Raw genomic sequence first — 27,647 nt, 5'->3', positions numbered from 1 at the left:
GGGATATGATAGCTACTACTTAACTGTCAAATATTTACTGAAAGAGCTAAATCCAAATACGACCACATTATATGCCTTTCCTTGGGCTTTCATGGTAAAATTGATCGCTATTTTTACTCATTCATTAATTTATATTGAATATACTTATGACTTTTTTTTTTGCTTGCTTCCTGTTTACAATTTTTAGGCTTGTGCATGTGAAGCCATTCCTCCCCTCCAAAAGCATTTCACGGATTACCCGGATAAGGTTTCTCATCCAAGGATCCTTAGGTGGTTGGCTGTAGTAGAGAGCAGGAAAAAAAATATTAATGAGGTTGATCTCTTTAACCCTCGGGATGATGCAGTACGTCTTCTTTCAACTAAAATAATTTTCCTCAAAGAAAGATATTGAAACAGATGTTCCATCTGTTGCAATAGATTACCCGTCAACTGCAACTGGCACAACAGATGGGTAATCTGTTGCAACAGACGATCCATATTTCATAACAGATTAACCATATGATGCTCTAGTCTCCGAACCCTACTCAATATATTACCCATCTACTATAAATTATGCAATAAATGGGTATTTTGATGCAATATATTATCAATCTATTTTAACATAAAAATCAGCTGTTGCAGTAGCTAGATCGTATGTTGCAAAAGTTGGCTGTGTTAACATAACCCGTTCCCCATGTAACCCAACTGATTGCAAATTATTATTATATGATTTAAATTCCTCCTATTATTTTTTTATAGGTTGTGCATCCTTGGATCGTGCCTACCATTGATGAATTAGGGATGACGTTTTTTCTTACTCTGGGTCTTGTTGATACAAAAGAAGACCCAATGGTGGAGTTAATAAAGAAGGAATTGGATGGAGAAACATCCATACGAAGAGAAGTTAGGCAAGGTTAGTCTAATGTTGAAGCTCTTCACGACCTAACTCAAACTGCAACAGATCCGGGTGCTTCTTTTGAGGGTGTTGCTGGTGGAGTTATTTGTAATGGTGGCAGCCATCCTGCTTCTACTTCTGTTTCCAGTCGTGATTATGAGCATGTTGGTACTCAGTAAGAAATAAATATATTTGAAAACACCCCTTGCACAGGTCCTCCTTCTCACCGCTACACCGGTCCGTCCCACCCTTACAGTGATCCCTTTCACCCCTCTCTACCCTCATGTTCTCATTGCAAATGCAAAGTGTGCAAGGACAGGAAGGATAAAATTCTCAAAAATCTAGAGGCTATTGTTAAAGCTACTGAGGAGTTGAAATCCAGGAGGGGTGTTATACCATCTAATGAGGTGAGCGAGCCATGCACTCCTACAGTAGAGTTTAGGAGAAAGAGAATAAAATTTAGATAAATTCTCTTCGTTCTGAAATCAACAAAAATTGCAACTCCCCCTGCTCTAATAGTTGTTGAAGTTCAGGGGCCGCCGAAGAAGGTGGACATATTTGCGATTCTTGGCAAGGAGAAAAAGAAAGAACTAGAAGAATTCATCAAGATAAAGGTTCAAAAAGAATACACCATGCATTCATTTGCCACCAAAGACTTCTTGAATATGACAAATATGTGTGTGTGGTTCGAGGACAAGGTAAGTTTACTTTTGCTAACTTACCCTTCAAATCTACTCCATGAAGAAGAATCTACGCAGAAGATGTGTAATCTGTTGCAAAAACTTGGTATTCTGTTGCAACATAATACACATCTGTTGCATAAGTTGCATTCGCTGGGTAATCTGTGAATTGATTCAGAGGACCTTCTACATTGGATTCTTTCGACTGTGTTTTTATTTTTTACAATTACTAACCTATTTAAAAATTGTCTTCTTATACCATAGTATGTTGATGAAATTCTCTACCTCATGACGGGCAGGAAATTAACGTACCCCGATGCTTATGATGCTGCCAATAGGATAATGGACCTCAACTTCGACAAAAATTTCAAGGATAGGTACGCTAAAATCTATAAGATAGCTGATTTTGGTGACTCGAGATTTGATCAGTTAGTTTCTACGTTTCAATGGGATGAAGAAGCGATTAAATATGTTAGAGGAAAGAGGCCATATCAACACGACAAGAGCTGGACCAAGGCAAAGAGAGTCCTTGCAATCACGAACGTGGATGTCACCCATTTTGTCACTGTTGAGATGCTACTATATAAGGGAAAGATTAAGGTTTATGACTGCAACTTACCTGTGTTCAGTGAGAAGACATTTTTAACCCACATGCAGCCACTCTTGAAGTTGTTGCCCAAGTTGTTGACGCAGAGTAAGCTGATGGATCATTTGCTGGCTGAAGTTTTGTCGAAGGAATCATGGGTTTTTGAAGGTCAAAATAAAAACATCCAGCTCCCAAAAAATACAATTGGTGTAGCGTGCGGGCTGTACTCGCTTGCATACATCGAGTGTTTGCTGACTGACACACAAATAACTGGTGTATGCGACACCTTTATGGGAAAGATGCAATGGGTCTGGGCATATGGGGTACTAACTAAATGGTTGGAGCCCGTGTATAAAAAAGAACATGTACAAAGACAGAGATGAACATGATAACAAATTTTTATTTCAAGCCAATTCACTATACATATAGGGGCAATAATTTTTATGTCTGGCAAAGTTGAATTTTTATAATGCAATAGATTTTATATCTGTCATAACAGATGTAGTACCTGTTGTGATAGATTGATTATCTGTTGGAATAGGTTGGTCATCTATTGCATTATGCAGATGTTCCCTATCTGTCTGTCGCAATAGATTATCGATCTGTTGCAACATATAACTTATCTGTTACAACTGATCGGTAATCTGTTGGAGCAAATAAAAAAAGTAGGAAGACCTGTTATATAATTTCCAGCAGATGACCTATGTGTTGCATCTCATGTTTCAACATTTGTCTAAATCTGTCTGATAAGATATGTCATCTGTTGCAGTAGATATATTATCTGTTGCGATATTTGAATCTAGTACTCCATTTCAATTAACATGTACAAAACTCAGAATTAATTATATTCATAGAAAGAATAAAATAAATCGAAGCTTTTGGAAATTACATGAAATAACTAACAAATAAATGAAATGTAAAAAGAATTCATTATGAGTACAAATGATCTACTCTAAAAATAAATCAACAAGTTAAACCAAGGAGGATAGGTTATTACATTGACGGACTCAAGCTATAAAGATCTAATCAATATGGACAAGTTGTTCTTCATCCAGTTCTATGGAATCCGGTTTTGGTCATCGTGGATCTTTAACGCCAGTTGCATATAGTTTCTGAGCTTTCGCTTCTCTATATTTCCATAAAAGAGCAGCATATCTTTTGCGGAGTAATTCGGCATCAAGTCCATCATTTGGTACTTGTAAGTCATTGCTCAAATACTCGGCATAGGCGGTAACAAAAGGACCGCAATCCTTGTGTTTTAAAAAAATCGATAATCCATATCTTTCAGTTCATGCAAGCATTGTGAAATTTGTGAAATAAAACTAAATCATGACACTTAAACTTACAGGCTACCAATGGTTTGTTGAGCAATTCTGTCAACATATTATACATCAAATGAATTAGCCATTTTATCTCGGTAAGCTTCAATTGTCGACCCATCAGTATGAACCTTTTGATCCAAAAAGTCACTCATATTAAGGTAAGTAGGTAATATTTTGGCTAGCTTTTGTATCTCAGACGACGGCCCGAAACAACTCTTTCATGATATCGAGTCATAAACTCGGATACGCCTCTCTTTTAGAACAACGACAGCCAACACCCAATGGAATTAATCACCATAATTGATTGGGATGTATACTTCGTCGACCAAATGCCAAGATAAGCCAGCCGAAATGCTAAAACCTTTGATGATATTGATTAAGCATTCCTCATTTCGGAAAACTTCCGACTGCTGTTAATAATACCTATCGTAGGCTTTATTGATGTAAACTTTGTACAAATAATTTCCTGTTGTGTATCTGTATTGTTCTTGTATTTGCAACTTGGCCTTCTTTTGGAGGTAGTAAAAAATGACATCGATGTGCTGCACATATTATCAAACATTTCGGATTACGTGACAAAAAATCAATACCCAGATGCAATTAAATAAAGTGTTAATTAATAGTAATATGTATGACCTTTAAACCTCATCATTTCAGCAAGTTTGGGGCTGTGACATCAAATAGAACCAATTCTTCATTTCGGGATGTGCAACAACAAAGTCGAATGTATCAAAACCAAGACTCGATTTGTTCACTTTTAGCACTCGTCATTTTATTTTCTACTTGATGATTTATATGTGTTAATTTCAGGTTCTTATAACAATAATTGCATAAACCAATATCCATAAAATTGATTTATGTACCTGCCGGCATGATGCTTTAACAGCCCATTGGCAATCCATTCTGAATAGTCGTTGATCAACTGTGTTAGTTTTTTTGGAGCCTCATCCGAGATATTGAACCTTTTAAATGGGTAATTTTTTCGTTCTCCCAAACTGACAAGCTCCACGTTTTCTTTATCTTTGGAAGTAGTTGATGGATTATCAACTGTCATATTATGCTCTTCGGCAGTAGCTATGACATCCACCTGGAAAGCCAGCATTGTCATTTTTTATCTATTGCAATAGATGAGTCTTATGTTGCATCAGATGGATTATCTATTAGGACAAATTTGAACAGGTAAATCATAGTAGTATGATAATTTTGAACAGATAACCCATCTGTTGTAAAATACGACTCATCTGTTGAAACAGCTAACTAATCCGATGCAACAGGTCAGACAACAGTTGCAACAAATATATCTTTTTGATAATTTTTAGCAGATGTATCATCTGTTGAAACATATATATGGTTGTTTGTTTTTTGGAACAGATGATGTGCATTCCCCTTCTTCAGCTCATGCTGCTCTTCTGTGGACTTTGCACACTAAACATCTATACAAGACAAAGACAGAGGCATTGCAATCTTGCTTTCTTTGATGATTGATGATGCCTTGGAAGTCTCTTTCCTTCTCTTCTTAGCCACCTTGATCTCTAGTGGAGTGTTTGGATATGAAATCCTCTTTGATGGAATGACACCCCTCTTAGATGTCATTTTCTTTACAGAAGCAGTTAGTGCATTAATAGCATTAATCACTCCATCGTGTTTCGCCTTGCAGTCTAGACATTTGCATGAAGAACATTCGCTAGATGCGGCAAAATCTGGAGAAAAATCTGTACAACCATTATGATCATAATCATAATGGCTTGTTGTTTCAAAAACTGTAAGAGGAGCATCATTAGCCCCATCTCTAAAATTATTTTTCTTAGTGGATGTTGTTTCAAACAATTCTATTTTTATTCCATCAATGACATTAGGGTCCGATAAAGTTTGCACAAACCGTAAAGTAAGAAAAAATGACATCTTCAACTCTCAGTTGGTCGGAACAAGCCACGGATGGACAATCTAAAATAAATTGGTACATATATTAAGAATGATGGTGAAATCATTTAATCATTAATTAAAATAAAAACATGATTAGAATTGGGCTTACTGCTTCCTTGGGGGGGTTGAAAAGGTCAAGAAATTTTGCATTTTTATCGGTTTTGACCGACAACCATCTCAAAATTCTTGGACAGGAAACTTCTTCCTGGTAGTTCACTTGTTGTCTCAAATAAGGAATGGCTTCAAATGCCCAAGCCTATAACATAACGCCAATAAATCAAAAGCATTATTGACTAAAACAATGATGAATCATATCATGTAAAAGAAATATTTACCATGAAGGCCCATGGAAACCATATAAGTTGACTGTTTTTGGCATTAACAGAGTCAACAAATATTCAACAGTCATTTTGAAGCTTTCATAATCCCAAGGATAGATGTTAAATGCCTCAAGATCCTCGGAGAGATTTATTAAAAACCGAGGCTTATGTTGTTGTTAACGTCTCTCGCCCAAAGAACATTATGTACAAACCAAACCAAACATAATGATTGCTTGTGCTTCTTTGAAAGTTCTTTACTTTTCAACGCTTCAATCAGATTTTTATTTTTGAATCTTGGACCAACAATGGACACCAAGTCATCACGATCACTCGACTTGCCTTTTCCTTTTTTGGGTGCGCGGGGTGCTTTTTTTAGGTCATAGTAGGTATAACTTGAGAAGGATAATGAGGATAACATTTTAGTCCGGTAACTATGGCAAACTCTTCCCAACCAAAATAAACAGGCATGCCACAATAATTTATCCACACCTCATCTATCTTATCTTTGTTTTCATACATAAACCTGTGCTTGAGAAGATCATATACCATTTTTATCTGGAATGAGCATTGTTGTTCTCTGGAAAATCAAGATATTGCCCAAAGCAGCTTTTCCTGAAATAAGAATCCAATTTTTTTTCTCGAAGTATTTTTCTGAAGGCGTCGAAAGATTTTCCCATGACTGACTTAACCACGAGATCACCTGTTAAATTTGTGGCACCATCGCACTGTATTCTCACAGGATAACGATTAATGTTGAAAGTTTTGACCAACTCTTTGGCGGAAGTTCTAATAGCATTTGGATCATCTCTTTTGAAAGATTTCTCCACCCAGTGTTCATTATCTTCTGCTCCTGATTGAGATAATGCTTGTAAAGCAATCTCATAGAGTGGTGGATGTAGCTGAGCTGCTACACTTGTTCCTTTATTTGGACTTGATTCAATTTTTTTTCTTTTGAAAGCCATGTTATCTTAAATTAACAGGAACATAACATAGATTATAATTGATTAATACATAACAGTAATATAACAGTTCCAACAGACAACTAATCTGTTGCACCAAGTATGTTATCTATTGCAACATATAACCGACTTGTTGCAACGGATGAGTAATCCGTGGGAACCATAAAAAAAATCACTATCTGTTGCACCTGGTATTTTATCTGATGTAACAAATAACTGATCTATTGTAACGGATGAGTAATCCATTGGAAACTATAAAAATAGATCACTAATCTATTGCACCAGGTGTTTTATCTGTTGCAATATATAACCGACCTGTTGCAACGGATGACTAAACCATTGAAAAGAATAAAAAAGGATCACTAATCTGTTGTACCAGAGTTTGTTATTCTTGACCGGAGAAGCAAATGTTGGTATGAGTCTTTACTCAAAATGAATAAACTTGATAGATATAAGGTTCTAAGTTTTCTGTTTCAACTCACTGTATTGCAGATATTAAAGCCGGAGAAGTTTGTTACAAGAATGAGCTTTTAAAGGAGCTGCAGAGCGCGACTTCGGATTTTAGTGAAGACTACTTAGTAGGAATTGAAATGTTGGGTAAAGTGTACAAAGTGTTTCTTCCAAATGGATGGACACTTGCAGTAAAGAAGATCAATGACTGGGAGTATTTGGAGGACGAGTTTGTCCCTGAGATAACAACTCTTGGTGGTCTGAGGCATCGGTGTTGTACTTCTCGAGCTGGTAACTGGAAAAGAACCGCATGAACTGACCAGCTCAAGAAATCTGTTTGATCACTCGCCTTGTCTACTTAATGCAGATATAGATTTGCTTGGGAAAGGAGTTGACAATTTGATCCTCCAATTTCTAGAGTTAGCTTGTCAATGTGTGAAGTTCTTTCCTAATGAAAGGCCAACGATGCTGGAAGTGTATGACACAGTCAAGAATATTTCTCAAGGTCGAAGGAACTGGATATGAACGATAGCATTATCATTTGATATTTCAAGTCTACATGACTATTGCTATTTCGTTATGGTTACTGAGAAAAGCAATTAGGGATTTAGTAACTTAAAGAATGAAAATTATGTTTCGAATCTGTATGCTAATATCTTCTGTTGCAACTGTAATATTTATGAATCCATATGCAATCTAAAACATTGGAAAGCCTTACCGATTGCAATTTTCAAGTGATGGCATTAACATCTTTCAACGTAGATAGCTTAGATAGATTTTATTTGCATATTATAAAGAAGAGAAGTTGACTTATAAATCTGCATACTAATAGAACTATTCAGCCAAACTTTAAAAAAGGAATATCACTAGTGCTATTGTTTTATAATCACTAGTTAGGTGCTAAGAACAAAGATGTCCAGTGCATGTTAAAGTAATCTCTGGTTCATGCAAAGTTCTGAAGAGTTTTGATTCTGTGATCAACTTACTATTTTTAGAACTAAACATCTCCTTGCATAACTATCCCACGTATATATCACTTCTACGATAAAATGAAAAAGATGCTAAAAGAAATTACTCATTTAAATGTTCCATTGCTTTTCCAATCTCAAGATATGGTGAATGAACGTAGCAATCGAGAGTAAAATCAATGTCATAACACTTGCCAAAGAAACTACACAAAATCAATGTACAATAGTACTATAGTAGGCAAGACAAATATTTGTTCACTTTGTAGGAATTGATTACTTTCCCATAAATTGGTCGAGGTAGTTGGATATTTGTTAAGACACAGAGGTTACTAATTACTTAGTGAAAAATAGCAAACACATATCCAGAAAGTTTAATCAATACATGAAGGAAGTTGCTGAATATGAACCACTACTAATTTAGGTACCGATGAGACTATTGGCTACATAATTTTCCAAGCAAAACACAGAATTAAATAATAAAATTAAACTAATACTCTTCAACCTCATCATTATCACCATCACCAGACTCACATCCAACTTCCTCAAAGTCCTTCTCAAGAGTAGCCAAATCTTCCCTAGCCTTAGGGACAACAGTTGGTGGTTCGTAATTGATACCACATTTGAACCCAGTTGGGCACCAGTCTACAAACTGAATGGTCCTCTTGGTCTTAATTGTGGTGACAACAACATTAACATCCTTGGACACAATATCACCTCTGTACATCAAAAAACAAGCCATGTATTTCCCGTGTCGCGGGTCACACTTGACCATCATAGACGATGGCTCGAGAGCAGTTTAGTAATTTCTACAACAAAAAACTGCTCATGATATGCCTTTTCAACAGAGATCACAGGTGCGTATGAAGAAAGCATGAAATGAATCCTTGGGTATGGAACCAAGTTAGTTTGGAATTTGTTCACATCCACATTCAAAGCACCATCAAAACGCAGAGCGCAGTCAGTGATGAGATAACCTAAATGTTCCATTGCTGTGCCAATCTAAATCTTCCTAAAAAGTCTCAAGTGTTTCTTTATGGCTGCAATGTCATTCAAAACATATCAAAACCATATGTGATTCAAAAACTAGTAAGCACATCCTGCTTACAACAAAAAAATGTCATCAAGACAGACCCAAAACGAAAGGAATACTGTCTACAACAAACCAAAATTGCCAAAGGAATATTGTCTACAACAGACCAAAACAGCCGCCATATTAGAGCCTAACTAGACCCAAAACACCCAAAAGAGTAGCCAAAACAGACTCAAAATAGCTTATCATCTTTTTGTCCTCGACTTTTTAGCCCCTTGTGCTTGTAACATGCTGGTAGTAATAGCATCTTTTCCCTTCCAAGTTAATCCAGTTGGTGATATTAAATGGTTAGTTGGTTCACTAACACCATATCTATCACCTCTAAAGCTTATAACTCCACTTCCAGTTGTTTATTGCGGTTTTAGTCTCCTTTGTAGCCTTTGTAGATATAGTTGTTCAGATTCTGTTCAAATTATTAAAAGAGGGTATTCATCATCTACCTCTAAGTCAGGCATTGAGCCACTACCAGGGTACACAGAGTCAAGAATATGCTGACTTTCTTGAGTTGGGTAGGAAGCTGTTAAGTTGATATTCTCTTCAACAAGATCCTCTTCAACAACCTGTTTCTGCTTAGCAACTCCTCGCTTTGAATGCTTTTCACAATACAAAAAATAATAATTATAAAGTGTAATGAAATAAAAGTGTATACAATATATAGTCTGATAAAATTACCTTTCTGCAACCTCTTGAATTATGATTTCTCAGTCCACATTTGCTACATGTCATCACTTTACCTTTTCTTGATTGCTTCCATACTTCTTTCCTCTTAAGAGCTTCATCTTTTTGTCTATCCTTTTCGATCTTAGGTCTTTGATGTTGGGTATATTTGTACATTCTAGTGTCACTATTCTAGTCTTTTTAGCCTTGTTTTGAGGATGATTCGTAAGCTATATGGGTTGATAATGAGATAAATGCATATAAAGGTGTTAAAGCATGTGTTTACAATGTTGAAAGTGAATTCCAAACAAGTTTGTACCTAAAAGTTTCAATTAGAGTTCAACCCGGAAAACTGGTGTTACTAGCTTGAGCTAAGTGCTTGTCTAGTTGATCTCGTTGGATTCTATAGTGTTTAATGTGTTCCTTATGGTTTTAATGTGTGATTATGAGTGAAATAACTTTTTGGTAATGAGAAAATTTCAATTTGAGTGAGTGTATAGCAGGAGAAATAAGTGAAAGATCAATGCGAACTAGCCTAGTTTATCTCTTGTTTTGATTCATCGTTATGAGTAGTGTGTTGTGTTTGTCTCCTAATTCCTGCGGTGTGTGTTTGTAGGATGATTTGGGAGCTGAATATGATGATATTTTGATGTTAATAAGGCTTGAAATCAGTGGGAAAGGCACCACAAGACAAGGAACTAAGAGGCGAGACTCAACACTTAACAAAAATTCGAAAAGCAACTTCTAGAGGCTCAGGGCAATATTGAGGCACCTCCCCACCTAGATCAGGGCTAAGGGAAGGGCGCAGCCTTTCATGGAGTGGAGCTCTAACCAAGGCTTAGCCTCACCTGGAGCGGGGCTATAGCCAAGGCGAAGCCCCACCTAGTCTCGGGCTCAATAACTGACAGTTTCCTTGTTCAACATGGAATTGCCTTGCTCCTATACTATAAATACATGTTATATCACGTTTTACATATCTTCGGACATATTTCGGATATCAAGGGGCTTCTACAACTTCTTCATTAGGTTTTTATTATTTTTATTTAATTCATTTATGTTTTTATTCATTAATTACCACCTTGTGATTATGATTATGACTATGCGTGGCTAAACACCCTTTTCCGAGGTTAAAGCCAAGAACATCAGTATTATTGTTTTGAATTAAGTTCATTTGATTTGCTTATCATTATTGGTTGTGTGTTCATCTTTGATTTAACTATTTTAAGGATTCGCGACCCTTAAAATATATCAATTATTTACCTTTGGATCTCGAAAGAGGGAATAGGAGATAGAATAAAGAGATGAATAATTTTGAAATAAAGAATTGAACTTAGCACCTAGGACAAGGATGTACTTAGGAGCCAAACTTGATTCAAACGTAGGATAATAGCTTGAAGAACTTAAGTGGACTATTGTATCCCCCTCAACGATGTAGTTGTAAGGTTCAACTTAGGTAAAGGATTAGAGGTTGGGAAACCATAATCATGCAATTAACCCTACGAATCAACAACCAATATAAGCAAGTTAACGAATGAAATTCAATAACATTGTACAATTGTTCAAAGTGCTTTAACCCTGGGTTTTCTCCTATTGATCGTTTTAAGATCTTTAATTTCTGCATTGTTTACTTTTCTACAATTTACAAATTACAAACTCTCTTTTTGGTTATGCTTGCATCAACTGAATCTAATTTGTGAACTAAAATTGAATCATTGTTAAATCAAGTCTCATTGAGATTGATACTTGGCTTCTTGATGGCCACTTTACTACTTGATAAGACCACGTATACTTGAATGTGTGCTTGGGTGCTACCAAGTTTTTGGCGCCATTGCCAGGGGACTTGTTATTTAGCAACTGTTTATTTTAGCTTTACTTTTAGATTTATTTGGTATTTTTTATGCTTGGTCTTGATTTTTTGATTGCAGGAAATAAGTTTTATGGTTAGGAAGCTGGCAAGGGATAGAGATTTGGTTGAACCAAGCCCCGAACCCAAACAATACTTCCTTCAACGAAGGAGAGACACAATCTATCCCCCCAATTTCTACAACTAGAAGAAGAACAAGTTGTTCCTTCTCCAATGACTGAGGAACAAGCAGCCCGCAGGACAGTGAGGGAAGTGGCAGTCCCACTTCCGGTGAACTTGACTTCCCCAATTCAAAGACCGACTGCTGGGGGAATTTTGAGTTAAAGCGTAACATGGTGTAGCTTCTCATCAACAGTGGACAGTTTGCAGGGATTTCATACGGGGATCCACAAGTCCTCTTACAGACTTTCATTGAGCTTACTGACAAATTCATTCCGACTGAGGTGATAACAAATTATGTGAGGCTAACACTTTTTCCCCATTCACTGTTGGGGAAGGCTAAAAGGTGGTTGAATGCGGAGCCGGCCAATTCAATCACATCATGGGACGACTTAGCCTAAAAGTTCCTCATCAGATTCTTTCCATCAGGCAAGACTATGAGACATCACAGTGAGATAGTGAGCTTCAAAAAGAAACCTGATGAAAATTTATATCACGCTTAGGAACGTTTCAAGGACCTTCTTCAAGATTTTCCACACCACCAACAGTCTAATGATGTACTTGCTATTACTTTTGTAGAAGCTCTTGATCACAATACAAAAATTTTGCAAGATTCAGCCGCTGGTGTTAAAGCGCTGGAGTTGACTTATAATGAGCTGTACATATTGTTGAACCATATAACATAAGGAAATTCCAAATGGCATTCAGATTCTAGAAGTTCCATGAAAAGAATTGCGGATGTATAGGAGGTGGAATAATTCACAGCCTTATTAGCTCAGGTTGCAGCATCACAAAATATGATAAAAACTCAGTCAAAAGCCTAAAATTAGGAGCTTCATAACCTGTAGCCACAGTCAATGCCATCCAACAAGCTGTAGGTTGGTGTCAAGTATGCGGTAATAGTAGTCACTTAGCAGCTTTGTGTACTTCAAATTCAAAATCAGTGATATATGTAGGTAATATGCAAAGGCCAAATTATGGTAATGCCTACAACATAAAGTGGCAGACTCAGCTACGGAACACCCAACAACAACAAATTCAGCAACCACAGGCACAAGTAGATCAGTCAACTAGCAACATGGAAGAGATGTTGAAGCAACTTCTAGCTAGTCAGACATAATTGGCTGCAACATGAAAAATTTACAAGCAAACCATAGAAGCTTGGAGATTCAAGTGGGGCAGATACAACAAACATTAAATACTAGGCTACAAGGGGGTTTGCCAGCATATACTGAAAATCCAAAGCAAGTTATGGCAATCACCTTAAGGAGTGGTAAAGAGCTTTAAGAAAAACCTCCAAAGGTAATTACGGAGGTAGATGCTGATGTAGTGACTGAACAGGTTTCTAAAAAAGTTTCTAAAAATCAAGAAAGTCAGAGTACTTGAAAGAAAAAGATGCTGAAAAAGAAAAGAAAAAGATGCCGCTACTACCCTTTCCTCAGAGACAAATTAAAGCAAAGGAGTACGCCATGTTTAAGAAGTTCCTTGATACATTTAGAGAGATTCACATTAACTTAACTTTGTTAGATATTTTGTAGGGTATTACCAAGTACGCAAAGTAATTGAGGGATGTGGTTGCTAATAAGGTAGAATTTCAGGATGTGGGGGAGATAACACACACTGAAGAGTATAGTACTGTAATAACATAAAAAATCCCCAAGAAATTAAGAGATTTGGGGAAGTTTACTCTCCCTATCCAAATTGGGAGTAAAGTGGTCCATGCATTGAGTGACTTAGGGGCTAGTGTAAATCTGATGCCCTTATCCTTGTTTGACATATTAGGATTGGGAAAGCCTAAATCAACCAAGGTGGCTTTGCAACTAGAAGACAAATCCATGGCACATCCAGAAGGAATAATTAAGGATGTCCTCATAAAGATTGGTAAATTTGTTATTCCTGCTGACTTTATAGTTCTTGATTTTGAGGCAGACAAATAACTACCAATTATCTTGGGGCATCTATTCTTAGAAACTGGAGGAGCATTGATTGATGTTAGAGAAGGCACACTCAAAATGAGGGTAGAGGATGAAAAAGTGGTATTTGATGTATATAAAGTACCCATACTAACGTCTCAATATAAATATTTGTGTATAATCAATGTGATTGAAGGGGATGAGTGTGGAGAGGCTAGTCCACCAAAGACCTCTTTGAACTACCTAATTGAGAGGCCTAAGATTCTACCATCTAAGCCTGATTGGATGCTAATTGATGAGCCCGAAAAGGCTAAAGTTGAGAAATCTGCTACACATGAGAATTCACATTAAATAAGGCGCTGCTTGAGAGGCAAACCAAGTTAATTAGGTATGTTTTATTTTTTATTTTTTATTTCACATAATTATTATTTTTGGTTGAGTCGCATATTATTGGAAAGTCTGAGTACCATAAACTTGAGGTTGGAGCATGGAAAAAGCAGAGTGTGGGGTCCCTCGGATCTCATTTATATGTAAAGATACTACTAGCTAGTCTTAGAGGAGTCAAGGATTATTTCTATCTCTTACTTTTAAATTCACTTTGGGGACAAAGTAGATTTTTAAGTGTGGGATGGGAAAATTCCTAAATTTTGTCTCAATTTAAAAAATTTTGGTGTAAGATATTTTTGTTGGGGCTATTTTTTGATTACATGGTGCAAGTGTTTTGTTTGATAAAAGCTTGTGGAATAAGTGAATTGCTACTTTTGAGACTCCTAGGCTCAAATTTTGTGACTCTTATACTTTTTGGCTTAAATTTGAATTCATGCTATTGTTTGGTTGGGAGTTTTTGATGATCCTATTGAGTTGAACATGTACCATGTGTATGTGAGATTTTTGTATATTCTTTATTGCATATGATTTCTAGAACTTTCCCGGTGTGTGTGTAAAGCAAAATAAAGAGTGAGTTTAGGAGATGATTTAGGCATTTCTTTGATAGCCTTGTTTAATACTTCTATTTGTCCTATCCTTTGAGCATTATCCTAGTTAACCCCTATTGAGCCTTTAGCCTTTTTCTTTGATAGCCTCATAAGTAGCCTAATCTCCTTCTTTGATAGACCATAATTTGATCCAAAAAAGCTCCTAAGTTCTTCAATGAAAAATTGATTTAGTGAGGAGTTTGAGAAATTATAAAAGAAAGAGGTGAAATTGATGCCCCAAGATAATAGTTATTGGTGTTTATATTTGTTGTGTGGTGGTTGGGAGTGATATAAATGGTGTTAGAAATATTCTCATGATTGTAGAAAATGAGAAAAATTGAATCTTTAAGGAATAAATAATATACTCACCATGTGTTTGTGAAAATTCTTAAAAGAGATGGGGCAAAAACAACAGATATGGGCAGATGAAAAAGTGAAATTTGGTTGTTGGAGATAGGTTTTAAATGTATAATGTAGTGTATTAAAGAGCTTAGAGAGGTTAGTCCATATTCCCAAATAGTTCCTACCCGTCCCTTAGCCTACATTACAACCCAAAAAAGACCTATTTGATCCTAAATTCATCATTAAAATATTAGTGACGCATTACACTAAGGGAAAGCTTATGGTTCATTGTGTTTAACTTGTGAATTCTTTGTGAGAGTGACTGTAATTTGATTCTTGTACCCACCATGTTATGAATTGCGTAATTGTGAGCGATTATGAGTAACTCTCTTATTGTGAGGGGCACATGTTTGATGAATGTGGGTGATTTTTATGATGTCCTTGATTGAATTATAATAATGAGTTTGCCAATTAGGTGAGTCAATTCTTGAGGTTAGGATGCTTTGGAGTAGTATTCATAAGCTTTCAATTGTGTTTGTAATATGCTTAGTGTAGAAACTTGCAATCTTTGTAGTCATGGTAGTACTAGCTTGAGTGTCTTGCATGTAGTATAAGTGTAGAGTCTCCATATTACGACGTTTATAGTAAAGATTTTTTTGAGAACGAACAACGCTTTAAGTGTGGGGAGGTGATGTTGGGTGTATTTATGCATTCTAGTATCACTATTCTAGTTTTTTTAGCCTTGTTTTGAGAATGATTCGTATGCTATATGGGTTGATAATGAGATAAATGTGTATCAAAGTTTTAAATCATGTGTTTACAATGTTCAAAGTTAATTCCAAACAAGTTTGTACCTAAAAGTTTTAATTGGAGTTCAACCCGGAAAACTAGTGTTACTAGCTTGAGCTGGGTGCTTGTCTAGTTGATCTCGTTGGATTCTATTATGTTTAATGTGTTACTTATGGATTAAATGTGTGATTATGAGTGGAATAAATTATTGGTAGTGAGAAAATTTTAATTTGAGTGAGTGTACAGCTGGAAAAATAAGTGAAAGATCAATGCGAACTAGCCTAGTTTAGCTCTTATTTTGATTCATCGTTATGAGTAGTGTGTTGTGTATATCTCCTAGTTCGCGTGGTGTGAGTTTGTATGATGCTTTGGGAGCTGAATATAATGATATTTTGATGTTAAGAAGGCTTTAAATCCATGGGAAAGACACCACAAGACAAGGAACTAAGAGGGGAGACTCAACACTTAACCAAAATTCGGAGAGCAACTTCCAGAGGTTCAGGGCGATATTGAGGTGCCGCCCCACCTAGATCAGGGATATGGGAAACACACAACCTTTCCTAGAGTAGCGATCTAGACAAGAATCAGCCTTACCTGGAGCGGGGCTATAGCCAAGGTGATGCCCCACCCAGTCCCGGCTCAATAACTGACAGTTTCCTTGTCCAACACGGAATTGGCTTGCTCCTATTCTATAAATACATGTTATATCACATTTTTACATATCTTTGGACATATTTTAGAGATCAAGGGGCTGATAAAACTTGTTCATTATTTTTTTTTATTTAGTTTATTTATGTTTTTAGTCGTTAATTACCACCTTGTGATTACGATGATGACTATGCATGGCTAAACGCCCTTTTTCGGGGTTAAAGCCAAGAACATAAGTATTATTGTTTTGAATTAAGTTCGTTTGATTTGCTTATCATTATTGGTTGTGTGTTTATCTTTGATTTAACTATTTTAAGGATTCGCGACCCTTAGAATATATCAATTGCTTATCTTTTGATCTCGGGAGAGGGAATAGGAGATAGAATAAGGAGATGAACAAAGTTTGGGTTTTTATTCTTTTATGAAATAAAGAATTGAACTTAGCACCTAGGACAGGGATGTACTTTGGAGCTGAACTTGATTCAAACGTAGGATGACAGCTTAAAGAACATAAGTGGACTATTACATCCCCTCTCAACGATGTAATTGTAAAGGTTCAACTTAGGTAAAGGCTTAGAGTTTGGGAAACCATAATCATACAATTAACCCTACGAATCAACAACCAAGATAAGCAAGTTAACGAATGAAATTCAATAACAATGTACGATTGTTCAAAGAGCTTTAACCTTGGGTTTCCTCCTATTGATTGTTTTAATATCTTTAATATCCGCATTGTTTACTTTTCTACAATTTACAAATTACAAACTCCCTTTTTGGTTACGCTTGCATCAACTGAATCTAATTTGTAAACTAAAATTGAATCGTTGCTGAATCAAGTCTCTGTGGGTTCAATATTAGGCTTCTTGAAGGCCACTTTAATTATTGATAAGACCACATACACTTGCGTGTGTGCTTGGGTGCTACCAGTCTTCCAACAAGCTTAACCATTGCTGGTCGTTCAATGGCTTGTGAAGGATCAACCTTCTAAAATAATTCTCCTCTAACAGGTTGTAATTTGTATTTTTAAACTTGCAAAACTACCTCCCTGCTGTAATACTTACTAATTTTTGTCTTAGTCTTTATTTTCTTGTGCTCCATTGCTTTAATTGCATGTGGGCACAGAATTCTAGTGAGGTCCTATGTCCTACAAGTGCACCTCTTCTCGTTCATATTGACAATATGTCTGTCTTCACCTTCTGTGACCTCATAGATATTGTACCCATTGCCACTCACCCTACAAACTTGAGATATCTATAAGAACTCATTATACAACAACTCACTTTTGGGACTAAATTGATTATCTTTCCACTTTATGACAAAGGCCTCTTTTTCTGCCAACCGTGTTATCACCTTGACCCTAATTTCTTCCAATATTCCAATTATGGGCATGCATCTTTCTTTAAGTATCTATCCATTGAAGGACTCTGTAAAATTATTTTCTGCAATTTGATTTTTGCACACTGTATCGAGATAAGCCCTACACCATGTTTTGGGAGGGTACATTTCAAGTAAATCTTATCCAGTAGCTTCCTCTACCTGTTTAATATTTTCAAGTTGGTCTTCAAATTCCTTTGAAAAGAAGACCATGCATCCCACCACAAAAGCTTCTTCAACTCACCTTTACCTCATCGCCTACACCAATTTGCCTCAATATGTCTTACACAATATCTATGATGTACTTCGGGCAGAACATTCTTTACTTCATCAACCAACCCCTAAACACCATATGAAAGCAAATACATACCATGTAATATCACAAACAATATACAAATTAAATGAATCAATAGTATTAGAAAAGAATGTTACCTTTTGTATGTCTGACATGAATGTAATTCCTTCACCATGTTGAAGTTCAAGTGAATGTTGCAAATGTTGTATGAACCAAGTCCAAGTCCTTTTGGTGTCTTTGTCTACCACAACCCATGCTATAGGATAGAAACAATTCATATTGTCTTGACTAACAACAACTAATAATTTTTCCTTGGCTTTTTCTTTAAAGAATCTACCATCAAACCCAATAAGTGGCCTTAAACCTGCCTTAAAACCCATCTTCAATGCCTTGAAGCAGATCTACTAGATTGAAATTCCTTAACTCAATTGCATAAGCCTCTAATTTGTTGTAACAATCTGTAAAACTGATCTGCAGAGATTCCAAAATCTCCCTTTTTGCTCTCTTGCATTTTTCTTCACTTACATTTAAGTCAAACACCCTATCTAAGTTATCTTTCATATCCTTTACCCTATATTTTGGGTCATTTTGAATCTTATTCTTGAAATAAAGTGCTATGGTTGTGTATTCAATCACATTGTTGTCATATGCAATCAAATGGGGTTCAATACGATCAACTAGTGTTTTTATACTCACTCCAGGAGTGGTGTCATCCTAAAAAATTAATAACTAAAATGGACAACCTTCAGCACCATACTTATATCTCAATCTTTTTTCTATCACTTTTCACCACAACAAGTTCTACCTTCTTAGACAAAGCATAAAGTTTGCAAAATTGCCTTGCTTCTGGTATGTCTTTGAAGGCCATACCCTTAGCAATGTTCTTATAATCTTGCAAACTATCTGTTATAGTCCTTTTTTTTAACAAAATCCTCTAATTTATCAGAGTCATATTATGAAGAGTTAAACTCCATTTCATTATTACTTTCATTATCACTATAATCTGTTCCAGCTTTATCAACTACTGATACAGGTAAAAATGAACTACTATGCATGACAATGTCAAGTACATCAACAGATAACTCACAATCATCAGTAGCCAAGAAGTGAATGGAATGAAAATCCTCAGACATAAAAGATTATAATGTCCTAATTCCATCATCTCCTTGTATTTCAAAATATTTACCAGAAGGTCCAAGTACAATAAGTTGTTGGACACTTAGAAAACATAACTCAATAAGTTGTTGGACACCTAGAAAACATAACTTACTTGTGTACTCATTCACTAAGTAAATAAAAGAGATGAGATCGGGATCATACTCATTCTAACAGTGGACCCATTCCTTCTCATAAAATGTTTCTGGGTGCTTAATCCAATTACCACCATGATGAAAGTATATAGTAACATTTACTATTTTAATAACCTACAAGGAGTCAAACATTACTATACATAACAATCACCAAAAACAGGCTCAAAGTAGAACAAAACAGTATGTAATTTAGTTATCTATCTTACACTAAAAAGTTACGTAATAAACAGTTTTAACTGGGTATTGTTATTGGATATTCTATATGACAGCAGGGAAGTTCAAATCTCCAACATCTCAGATTAGTTCCTAACACATCAATCTATCCTAGATCCTAGAGTATTAGATTATCAGGATTTGAGTATTATTTGGGTAATACTAAATACAGACAGATCTAAAGGGATTTTAAGAAACCAGTTTAACACGATAAACCATTATAATAATTTCATGTGTAGGTAGGAAAAGTTGTATTAAAGAGTCGTACAATGTTGAATTCAAAGATCATCATTTACTTTCTTCTTGTTGTTAAGTCTTTTAGATGAAATTGTCTGAATTTCTACTTCTTTGGTTATCTTACATGTGCTGATATAACAATTTAGTTACATAACAATATGTAATTTAGTTATCTATCTTACAGTAAAAAGTTATGTAACAAACAATTTTAACTATTAACTTTAAACTAATGTAGTATATTCTAATGATAAAAGCAATTCATGACAGTGGTAGGATACTCACTAACAGTTAAGAGAGCTAATGTTATGTACTTAAATGGGAAGCCAAAAGGAATAGTCAGAGAATGTCTGAAAAAGATAATAACTAATGTTAACAACAACTTAATATTTTATTATATATTTTATTTACGGACTAGAAATGTCAATAGAGAATAACGAGACCACTTCATAAAGACAAGTCTCAAACACATGAAAAAGATACCATTCTTCTATTTTATATAGAAAAATTAAGGAGGGACCACATATTTATACAAAATCCAACAAGCCAATGGAATATTGTTTCAATGTGCACAAATTTTTAACAATACTTTGAATATTTTTTAATTCCTTGAAACTTAAATGCAGTCCACAAAAAGTAGATAAAGAAACCAATAGTGATGGTGACACTCCAGGCAGATCTATAAAAAATCAAAATACTAGAAAAACAAATATTTCTTTAACATAAAAATGCATACACCCCAAGAACATATCTGAAATCGAAATCAAAGTAAAACCCTAGACAAAATAAGTAAAAAAAAGTCAAAAAAATCCTAAAATGAACAATATATAAGCACACAAATCTTAGAAAAAAAAAAGACATTTCATTAAAATAAAAACGCACAAATTTCAAGCAAATATATGAAAATGGCATCAAACAAAAACCCTAAATAAAACACCAAAAAAACATCAAAAATCCTAAAATCAACAACGGAATCAACAATATATAAACTTACATACCCCAAAATCGATAACTAGACCTTAGATCGAACTCAAAAATAACTTTTTAGAACTTTCGATTCAAACAACAAAACACCAAAATAAGAAAATACTTAAATGAAGGGTCGTAAATTGAGAAGAAACATACATGCAGATTCCTACTCTATTCTCAGTTGAAGAAGACGTAGAATCAATCATCAATGAATATTTTTTTAGGGTTTTTTTAGGCATAGAGAGAGAGAGAGAGAGTAAGAGATGTGAGAGAAAGTGGGACTGACTATACGCGTGGTAGAGATGCGTTTGAATAATTAATTGAGTCGGCTGTGTGGTTTTAATTTGGGTTAGGTGTGGTTTTCATTTGGGTTAGATTTGGAATTAATTTAACAGAATTCAATTAAAAAAGGTCAGTGAATAGGAAATTGACACGTGTCCCTACGTTAGTGATAATGGTATATTTGTACCTTTTCATTAATGACAGAGGTATATATGTACTCAAAGTATAATGAGGGGTTATCTCTGTATCATTTATCAAACTTTAGTGGTATATTCGTATCTTTTACGTATAATTATTTGTACAATATTGATACACATTTATACAATATCGATACATATTTATACACTATTTATATAATATTGATTCATTACATTGTGGCCATTTTTATTGTAAATTTTTTTGTGGCTAGTACATTTTGGACTTTTTTTTTCCAAAAAAAACATGACTATATTTGTTGCAAACTAATTATTTTACTATACATATATGAAATTATCCCTATAAAATATTCTTAATTATTCCCCCACAAAAGATTTTTTTAGTTTTTATTGTTTTATTTATTCCAAAACCAAAAGAGAAAAAATTCGTAATTTGTTTGTTGGTTACGTTATGTCAAAAATTTCTGAACTACATTGTGACCTAATTCATGTGGTGATATGATACACAAGCAACCCCCAAAGGGTTTGATCAAAATAATTTAGAAAAAAAAAAAGAATCATTAAACTAATCAAAGTAGGGAAAACCTATAGCCTTTCAAACTCATGATAGGAGCAAAATGATGTTTGGTGTATGACATACAATGTGGGATTAGTGTTTGTAAAATATCTAATCCTTACATATCTTTTTATTTTTGTCATAGTATGCTTTTTGTCTTAACCTGTCAAAACACCTGTACGTTACCAAGTCAAAGAGAAGTGCATATTAAAACTATTGTAAGCCAGGAAGAGACTCCGGCAAACCACTTCAAACATGGGCCAATGACCAAGGGTTACCATTGTCCATTCCAGGTTTCTCTAAGTTCATACTTTCCAATCTTCCTCTTCTCATGAGAAAATTGATGAAGTCTGTTAGGGTTTTAGGCAAATATTTTATGAAGTTAATATGATCCATATTGGTGAAGGTACTACTTGTTCTAGTGTTCGTGGGCTCAGATGATGAGCTGAAAAAATTAGAATCAACTCCTCTCCCCATATGAAAGGATTATTAGTTGTCTGTTTTGCTACTTTTTCTGTATTGTGATCTAGATATTTAGAAAAAATGTTTTGTATTGATGTTAAACCTTCTATCCTTTCTAAATCTCAATGAAATAAAAGTCTAATTTTATGTTAATTTTTGTCTTTCTTCCTCTCCTAATTCTTGTCATTCATTTTTTTATTTTAATATTATTAATGCCAACTTTAATAACATGACATGCATGAGGGGTTCACACCTAGATCTTAAAGAGTTGTTTATTCTTGAATCAGTTCGTCAAGAGGTTGAATCTGATGAAGATGAGGCTTTTAGGAAAATTCAAATGGAACTAGAATAATTTACAAGCAAATCTAATCCTAATCTTAATGAACCCGAGGCACCTAATCAAGGAAGTGCCGAGAAAGTAAAAAAAACAAATATAAGTACTCATGTCGAGTAAATAATTAGGGATGGAATAATCCAAGTGTTGATTGAATATAAAGATGTGTTTACCTGCTCTTACGATGACATGTCGAGCGCCCATTTAGTGGTCTTTAAGTTTCTTACATACTTTGATTTTCGACTAATCCAACAAAAATAAATAAATTCAAACCAAACATGAGCTACAGAATCACGGAGGAAATCATGAATCAATTGAGTGCAAATGTGATCAAATCCATCTAATACACAATTTGGCTACCAAATGTTGTGCCAATACCAAAGGACGGAAAGACTAGAGTTTGTGTGATTATAGAAATTTGAACAAAGCTAGTCCAAAAAATAATTTTCTCTTATCCAACATCCACATTATTATTGATAATTGTGCCAAACATGATATTCAATTTTTTTGGGAATGTTATTCTGAGTATCATCAAATTTTGATGGATGAAGAAGATGCAAGGAAAACTACTTTCACCACTCTGTAGGAAGAGACTTATTGCTATGCCATTTGGTCTAAAAAATATGGGAAAAACTTATATGCGGGAAATGACCACCATCTTTTGTGACATGATATATAAAGAGATTAAAATATACATCGATAGTGTAATTATCAAGTCTAGAATGCAAGCTAATCATATGTAAGACTTAAAAAAATCTTTAAGAATGAGAATGTACAATCTTAATCAAAACCCAATAAAATGTGTATTTGGAGTTCCATCTAGGAAGCTTTTGGGTTTCATAGTCACTAGAAGGGATATAATATTTAATTATTTCAAGATAAAAGCCATTAGAGAATGGCCACCCTAAAAAAACACTAAAGTCATGAGATTACTTGGGAGACTGAACCATATTAATGAGTTTATTGCTCCGCTCACAACCATATGTGATTCTATTTTCAAAATTTTTGAAAAAGAATGCCATCATCATATGGATAGATGATGGATAGCGAGCTTTTGAGAAAATAAAAGAATACCTGTCCAACCTATGTTGGTCTCGCCAGAAAATAGTAGGAATTTATTCCTATATTTATTGGTAGTGGGTAATTCTTTTGGATGTTTTCTTGGTCAACATGATGCCAAAGGTAGGAAGGAACAAGAAATCTACTACATGATCATAAGGTTCATTAGCTATAAGGTCAAGGTCACACACTTTGGAAAGGATATGTTGCACCCTGACGTGAGTCGCTCAAAATGTGAGTTACCTTTTGTTCTACACGACTTATCTCATATATAAGATGGATCCTTAGAGGTAAAAATTTCAAAAGCCAATGTCAATTGATAGACTCGTAAAAAATGAAAATCTTGCTTACTGAATTTGACAGTGTCTATGTCACCCATACTGAAATGAACACTCAAGATTTGACAGATCACTTGGCGGAGAACTTGGTTAGTGGTGACAATGAACTATTGAAAATGTATTTCCTAGATGAAGAAGTCAATTCTATCGATAAATTAGATGTTGATTCTTGGAAACCATACTTTGATGGAGAAGTCAGCATAAAAGGCAAATGGATTGGGTTAATTCTCATATCACCTACAAGACAACATAACTGGCAACAACATGACTTTGTTTCTTTTGTAAAAATAACAAATCAGAGTATGAGGCTTACATTATGGGTTTGCATATGATAATAAACTTGGACGTGTATGAATTAATAATGATGGGAGCTTCTAATTTGCTTATTACATTATTGGTATGCATATGATAATAAACTTGGACGTGCATGAATTAATAGTGATGGGAGCTTCTAATTTGATTATTTGGAACGATCAGGGTGAATGAGGAACTTGAGACATCAAGCTTATTCAATACAAATAGTATGTGAAATAACTAAATAAAAGGTTTAGGTCCATCAAGTTTAGATACATTCCGGGGTTTCACAATGAGTTACCCAATGCCTTAGCTATTTTGGGTTCATTGCTTCCATATCCAGGAAATAGTCACATCAACCCTTTGAAAATTTAAGTTCGTGACCAGCACGGTTACTATAACATGGTTGAATTAGAACCAAATGGTGATCTATGGTACCAAGACATCAAGCACTTCTTGAAGATACATAAATATCTGGAACATGTTAGTGAAATTCAGAAAAGAACTATTAGCGACTGGCTGGTGATTTTTTTTGAGTGGGGAAATCCTATACATACAAACCTTAAAATTGAACTTGTTAAGATGTATGGATGCTAATGAATACAAGAAGACCATGAATGAGGTTCATGTCATAGTATGTAGGTCGCATATGAATGAATACCTCCTTACATAAAATATAATTCGAGTAGGATAATAATGGCTCACCATAAAATGGGATTACTTTTGTTTCGTGAGAAAATGTCATACATGCCAAATTAATAGTAACTCAATTCCTTTTACTTGTTTAGATCTACATACTATGGCCACTCCATGGCTTTCTATTTCTTGGAGAATAGATATTATTGTGCCAATTCAGCTAAAAGCTTTAAATGTGCACTAAATTATGTTGGTCGCAGTTGATTACTTTACTAAATGGATAGAGGCAGTCACTTGGAAAGTGATGGCAGATTTTGTTCATTCTAAAATCATCTGTTACATTGGTATTCCAAAAACCATCATCACAAACAACACTAAAAATCTAAATAGTAATTTGATGAAGGAGGTATGCGAGCAATTCAAAATTGTGTATCATAATTCTACTTCATACAGGTGAAAAGTCAGCAGGGTTTTACAATTTTTAAACAAAAATATCACAAATATTCATAGGAAGATGGTTCGGGACACCAAGAATGATATGAAAAGCTGTATTTCACACTCTCGAGATACCACACAATGGTACACACTTCGATTGGTGCAATTACTTTCTTGCTAGTGTATGAGACCAAAGATGGAAAACTAATAAAGCTCAACTTACACTTTAATTAAGTGCAAGGCGATCTTCGTTGATAAATTTACCCAACTTAGGAGTCGGGGTCGAATCCTCAGGGAACAATGTGAGTAGAGATTAAACTAGTTTGAAACTAAAGTTACAAGTTAAATTCAAACAAATGATACGAAGAGATAAAATGGGGGTTTTCAATGATCAAACAAATGTTAAAGTTTAATTTGCTTCAGAGCTCAAATCTTAAACTACAATATTTCAAATCGATGATATAGAGAAACTAGAGTTGTGATTACTATGATTAGTAATCCTCCATTGACTTATGAAAAACACCAAATTATCAATTTCGACAGTCCATCTAAGTGTTTCTCAACCTACCTAGATGTTGAACTCCCTAATTCTCTCGAACTTACAAAAGTATTCTATTCATACTGATTTTATCTCAAGTTGATTAATCTTGTTACAAAATTAATCATTAGATGAGAACTTAACCTTCCTAAATCCCCATTGATAATTCACTTCTAACTAGGGTTGATTTCTTATCTCAAACAAATCAACAGTAAGCAAGGCCTATTGTTTGCAACCAACATAAAATAATTAATACAAAAGAATTATCAAGATGTTCCCACAATCACTCGAACCCTAACAAAATATTAAATCCATGGGGGAATAATCATAAATCCAATAAACCTAGTTGTGGGTTTTAGTTCCACATGAGGAAGAAAGAGATAGCAATAATTATATTCATCATTCAAAGTAATTAAACTTACAAAAAATGAAGTCTGAAGTTGATTCTCTTCCAAGTACTACCCATTTGATTCATGTAATTGCTTAGTAATGGTTATCATGTCACTAGTACTAATACCATAACAGGATGCACAGTGGTCACACATAAATGCATATTACACAGTTATAAAATAGACCATTGGAGAGGTGTTCAAAAATCAACAAAAATATATTAACTGCCTAAGATACTTGTATTTCTCCTAGTCAACTACAATATTTTACAATAACTCTCAATACGCCTAAACATGCCGGCTCTACTAGGAACAAGACTCTGAGGAGAAGAGGCACGAAAAGAAAAACCTCAAGAGGATATCAATACCCACAAGTAGCCCTACCCTCAACTTAAAATCATGCAATGTCCCCAATGCGTCAAACCAAAACAAGAGAGTTAGAAACATACCTGTGGCACCATGGGTTCGAAGATCTGATGTCAATCACATAATACGAATACAAATAACAAAATACCTTGGGTTGCCTCTCAAGTAGCGCCTGATTTTATATCATGGCACGCCCAACTCAGCTTTTTCCTCCACCTTGAGGATATGAATTTCACCCCCAACTTAGAGTTCATCTTCTTGCCTCGATCATAGGGGGTGGTACGAAAATTAAGAAGTCGAGTAATGGATTGGGCATGGTAAACCACTCGGCCTTAAAGTGAGGTGTGTTTTTACGTTGCTTATCAAGTGTAAAATAAAGAATATAGGATTATTTTTCCTCATCTCCACACTTCCACTATTTTAGATGATTCCACAGACAAGATATCATCTAAACATAATGTGGAAAAATGCTTCGAGTGAGGCTTAACTAATTCTACTTCAAAATTTATACTATCTACTACACACTCACTTTTATTCACCTTCTCAATGTCAGTCTCAAGATCAAGATGACAATCGAGTGGTGGCGATTCTTGAGTTTTCTCCTCAAATTATCTAATGTCCTCCTCATATTTTTCTTTGTTTATCCACTGTAAACATGGTGGGAGTGGTAAATTCCTTAGCTCTGCCCACAGGTGTTCTTGATTCTCCAAAATTCATTTCATCAATTTGTTTGCTTGAATCGTGATAGCACACATATCTTTAGTATGATCACTTTGACCACAAGCCAAACACCAAGTTACAATAAGTAGGATAGTATCCATATCATATTGTGAAGGTCCATTCCATGCACTTCTAGGTAAATATGGACAACAAGCCTCAAAATATGGTCC

General features: G+C 34.9%; 2 protein-coding genes across 2 annotated transcripts; both read right to left on the bottom strand.

Annotated features, from left to right (window-relative positions):
* Positions 1–8,569: 8,569 nt before the first annotated feature.
* Positions 8,570–9,069, bottom strand: LOC107876447 (tubulin alpha-1 chain-like). Its single transcript, XM_016723369.1, has 2 exons — positions 8,903–9,069; positions 8,570–8,798 (listed from the first exon to the last, which is right to left on the bottom strand). Exons 1-2 carry the CDS (start codon positions 9,067–9,069, stop codon positions 8,570–8,572), a joined length of 396 nt encoding a protein of 131 aa, XP_016578855.1.
* Positions 8,602–10,047, bottom strand: LOC107877097. Its single transcript, XM_016723851.2, has 3 exons — positions 9,845–10,047; positions 9,613–9,765; positions 8,602–9,119 (listed from the first exon to the last, which is right to left on the bottom strand). Exons 1-3 carry the CDS (start codon positions 10,004–10,006, stop codon positions 9,114–9,116), a joined length of 321 nt encoding a protein of 106 aa, XP_016579337.1. The 5' UTR covers positions 10,007–10,047; the 3' UTR covers positions 8,602–9,113.
* Between the last annotated feature and the right edge of the window lie 17,600 nt (positions 10,048–27,647).

The sequence above is a fragment of the Capsicum annuum genome, chromosome 7 (genome assembly GCF_002878395.1).
Source record: "Capsicum annuum cultivar UCD-10X-F1 chromosome 7, UCD10Xv1.1, whole genome shotgun sequence".
In the NCBI taxonomy this organism is placed as follows: domain Eukaryota; kingdom Viridiplantae; phylum Streptophyta; class Magnoliopsida; order Solanales; family Solanaceae; genus Capsicum; species Capsicum annuum.
Note: the sequence above shows the minus strand (reverse complement) of the source record. Positions and strands in the feature narration are given on the sequence as shown.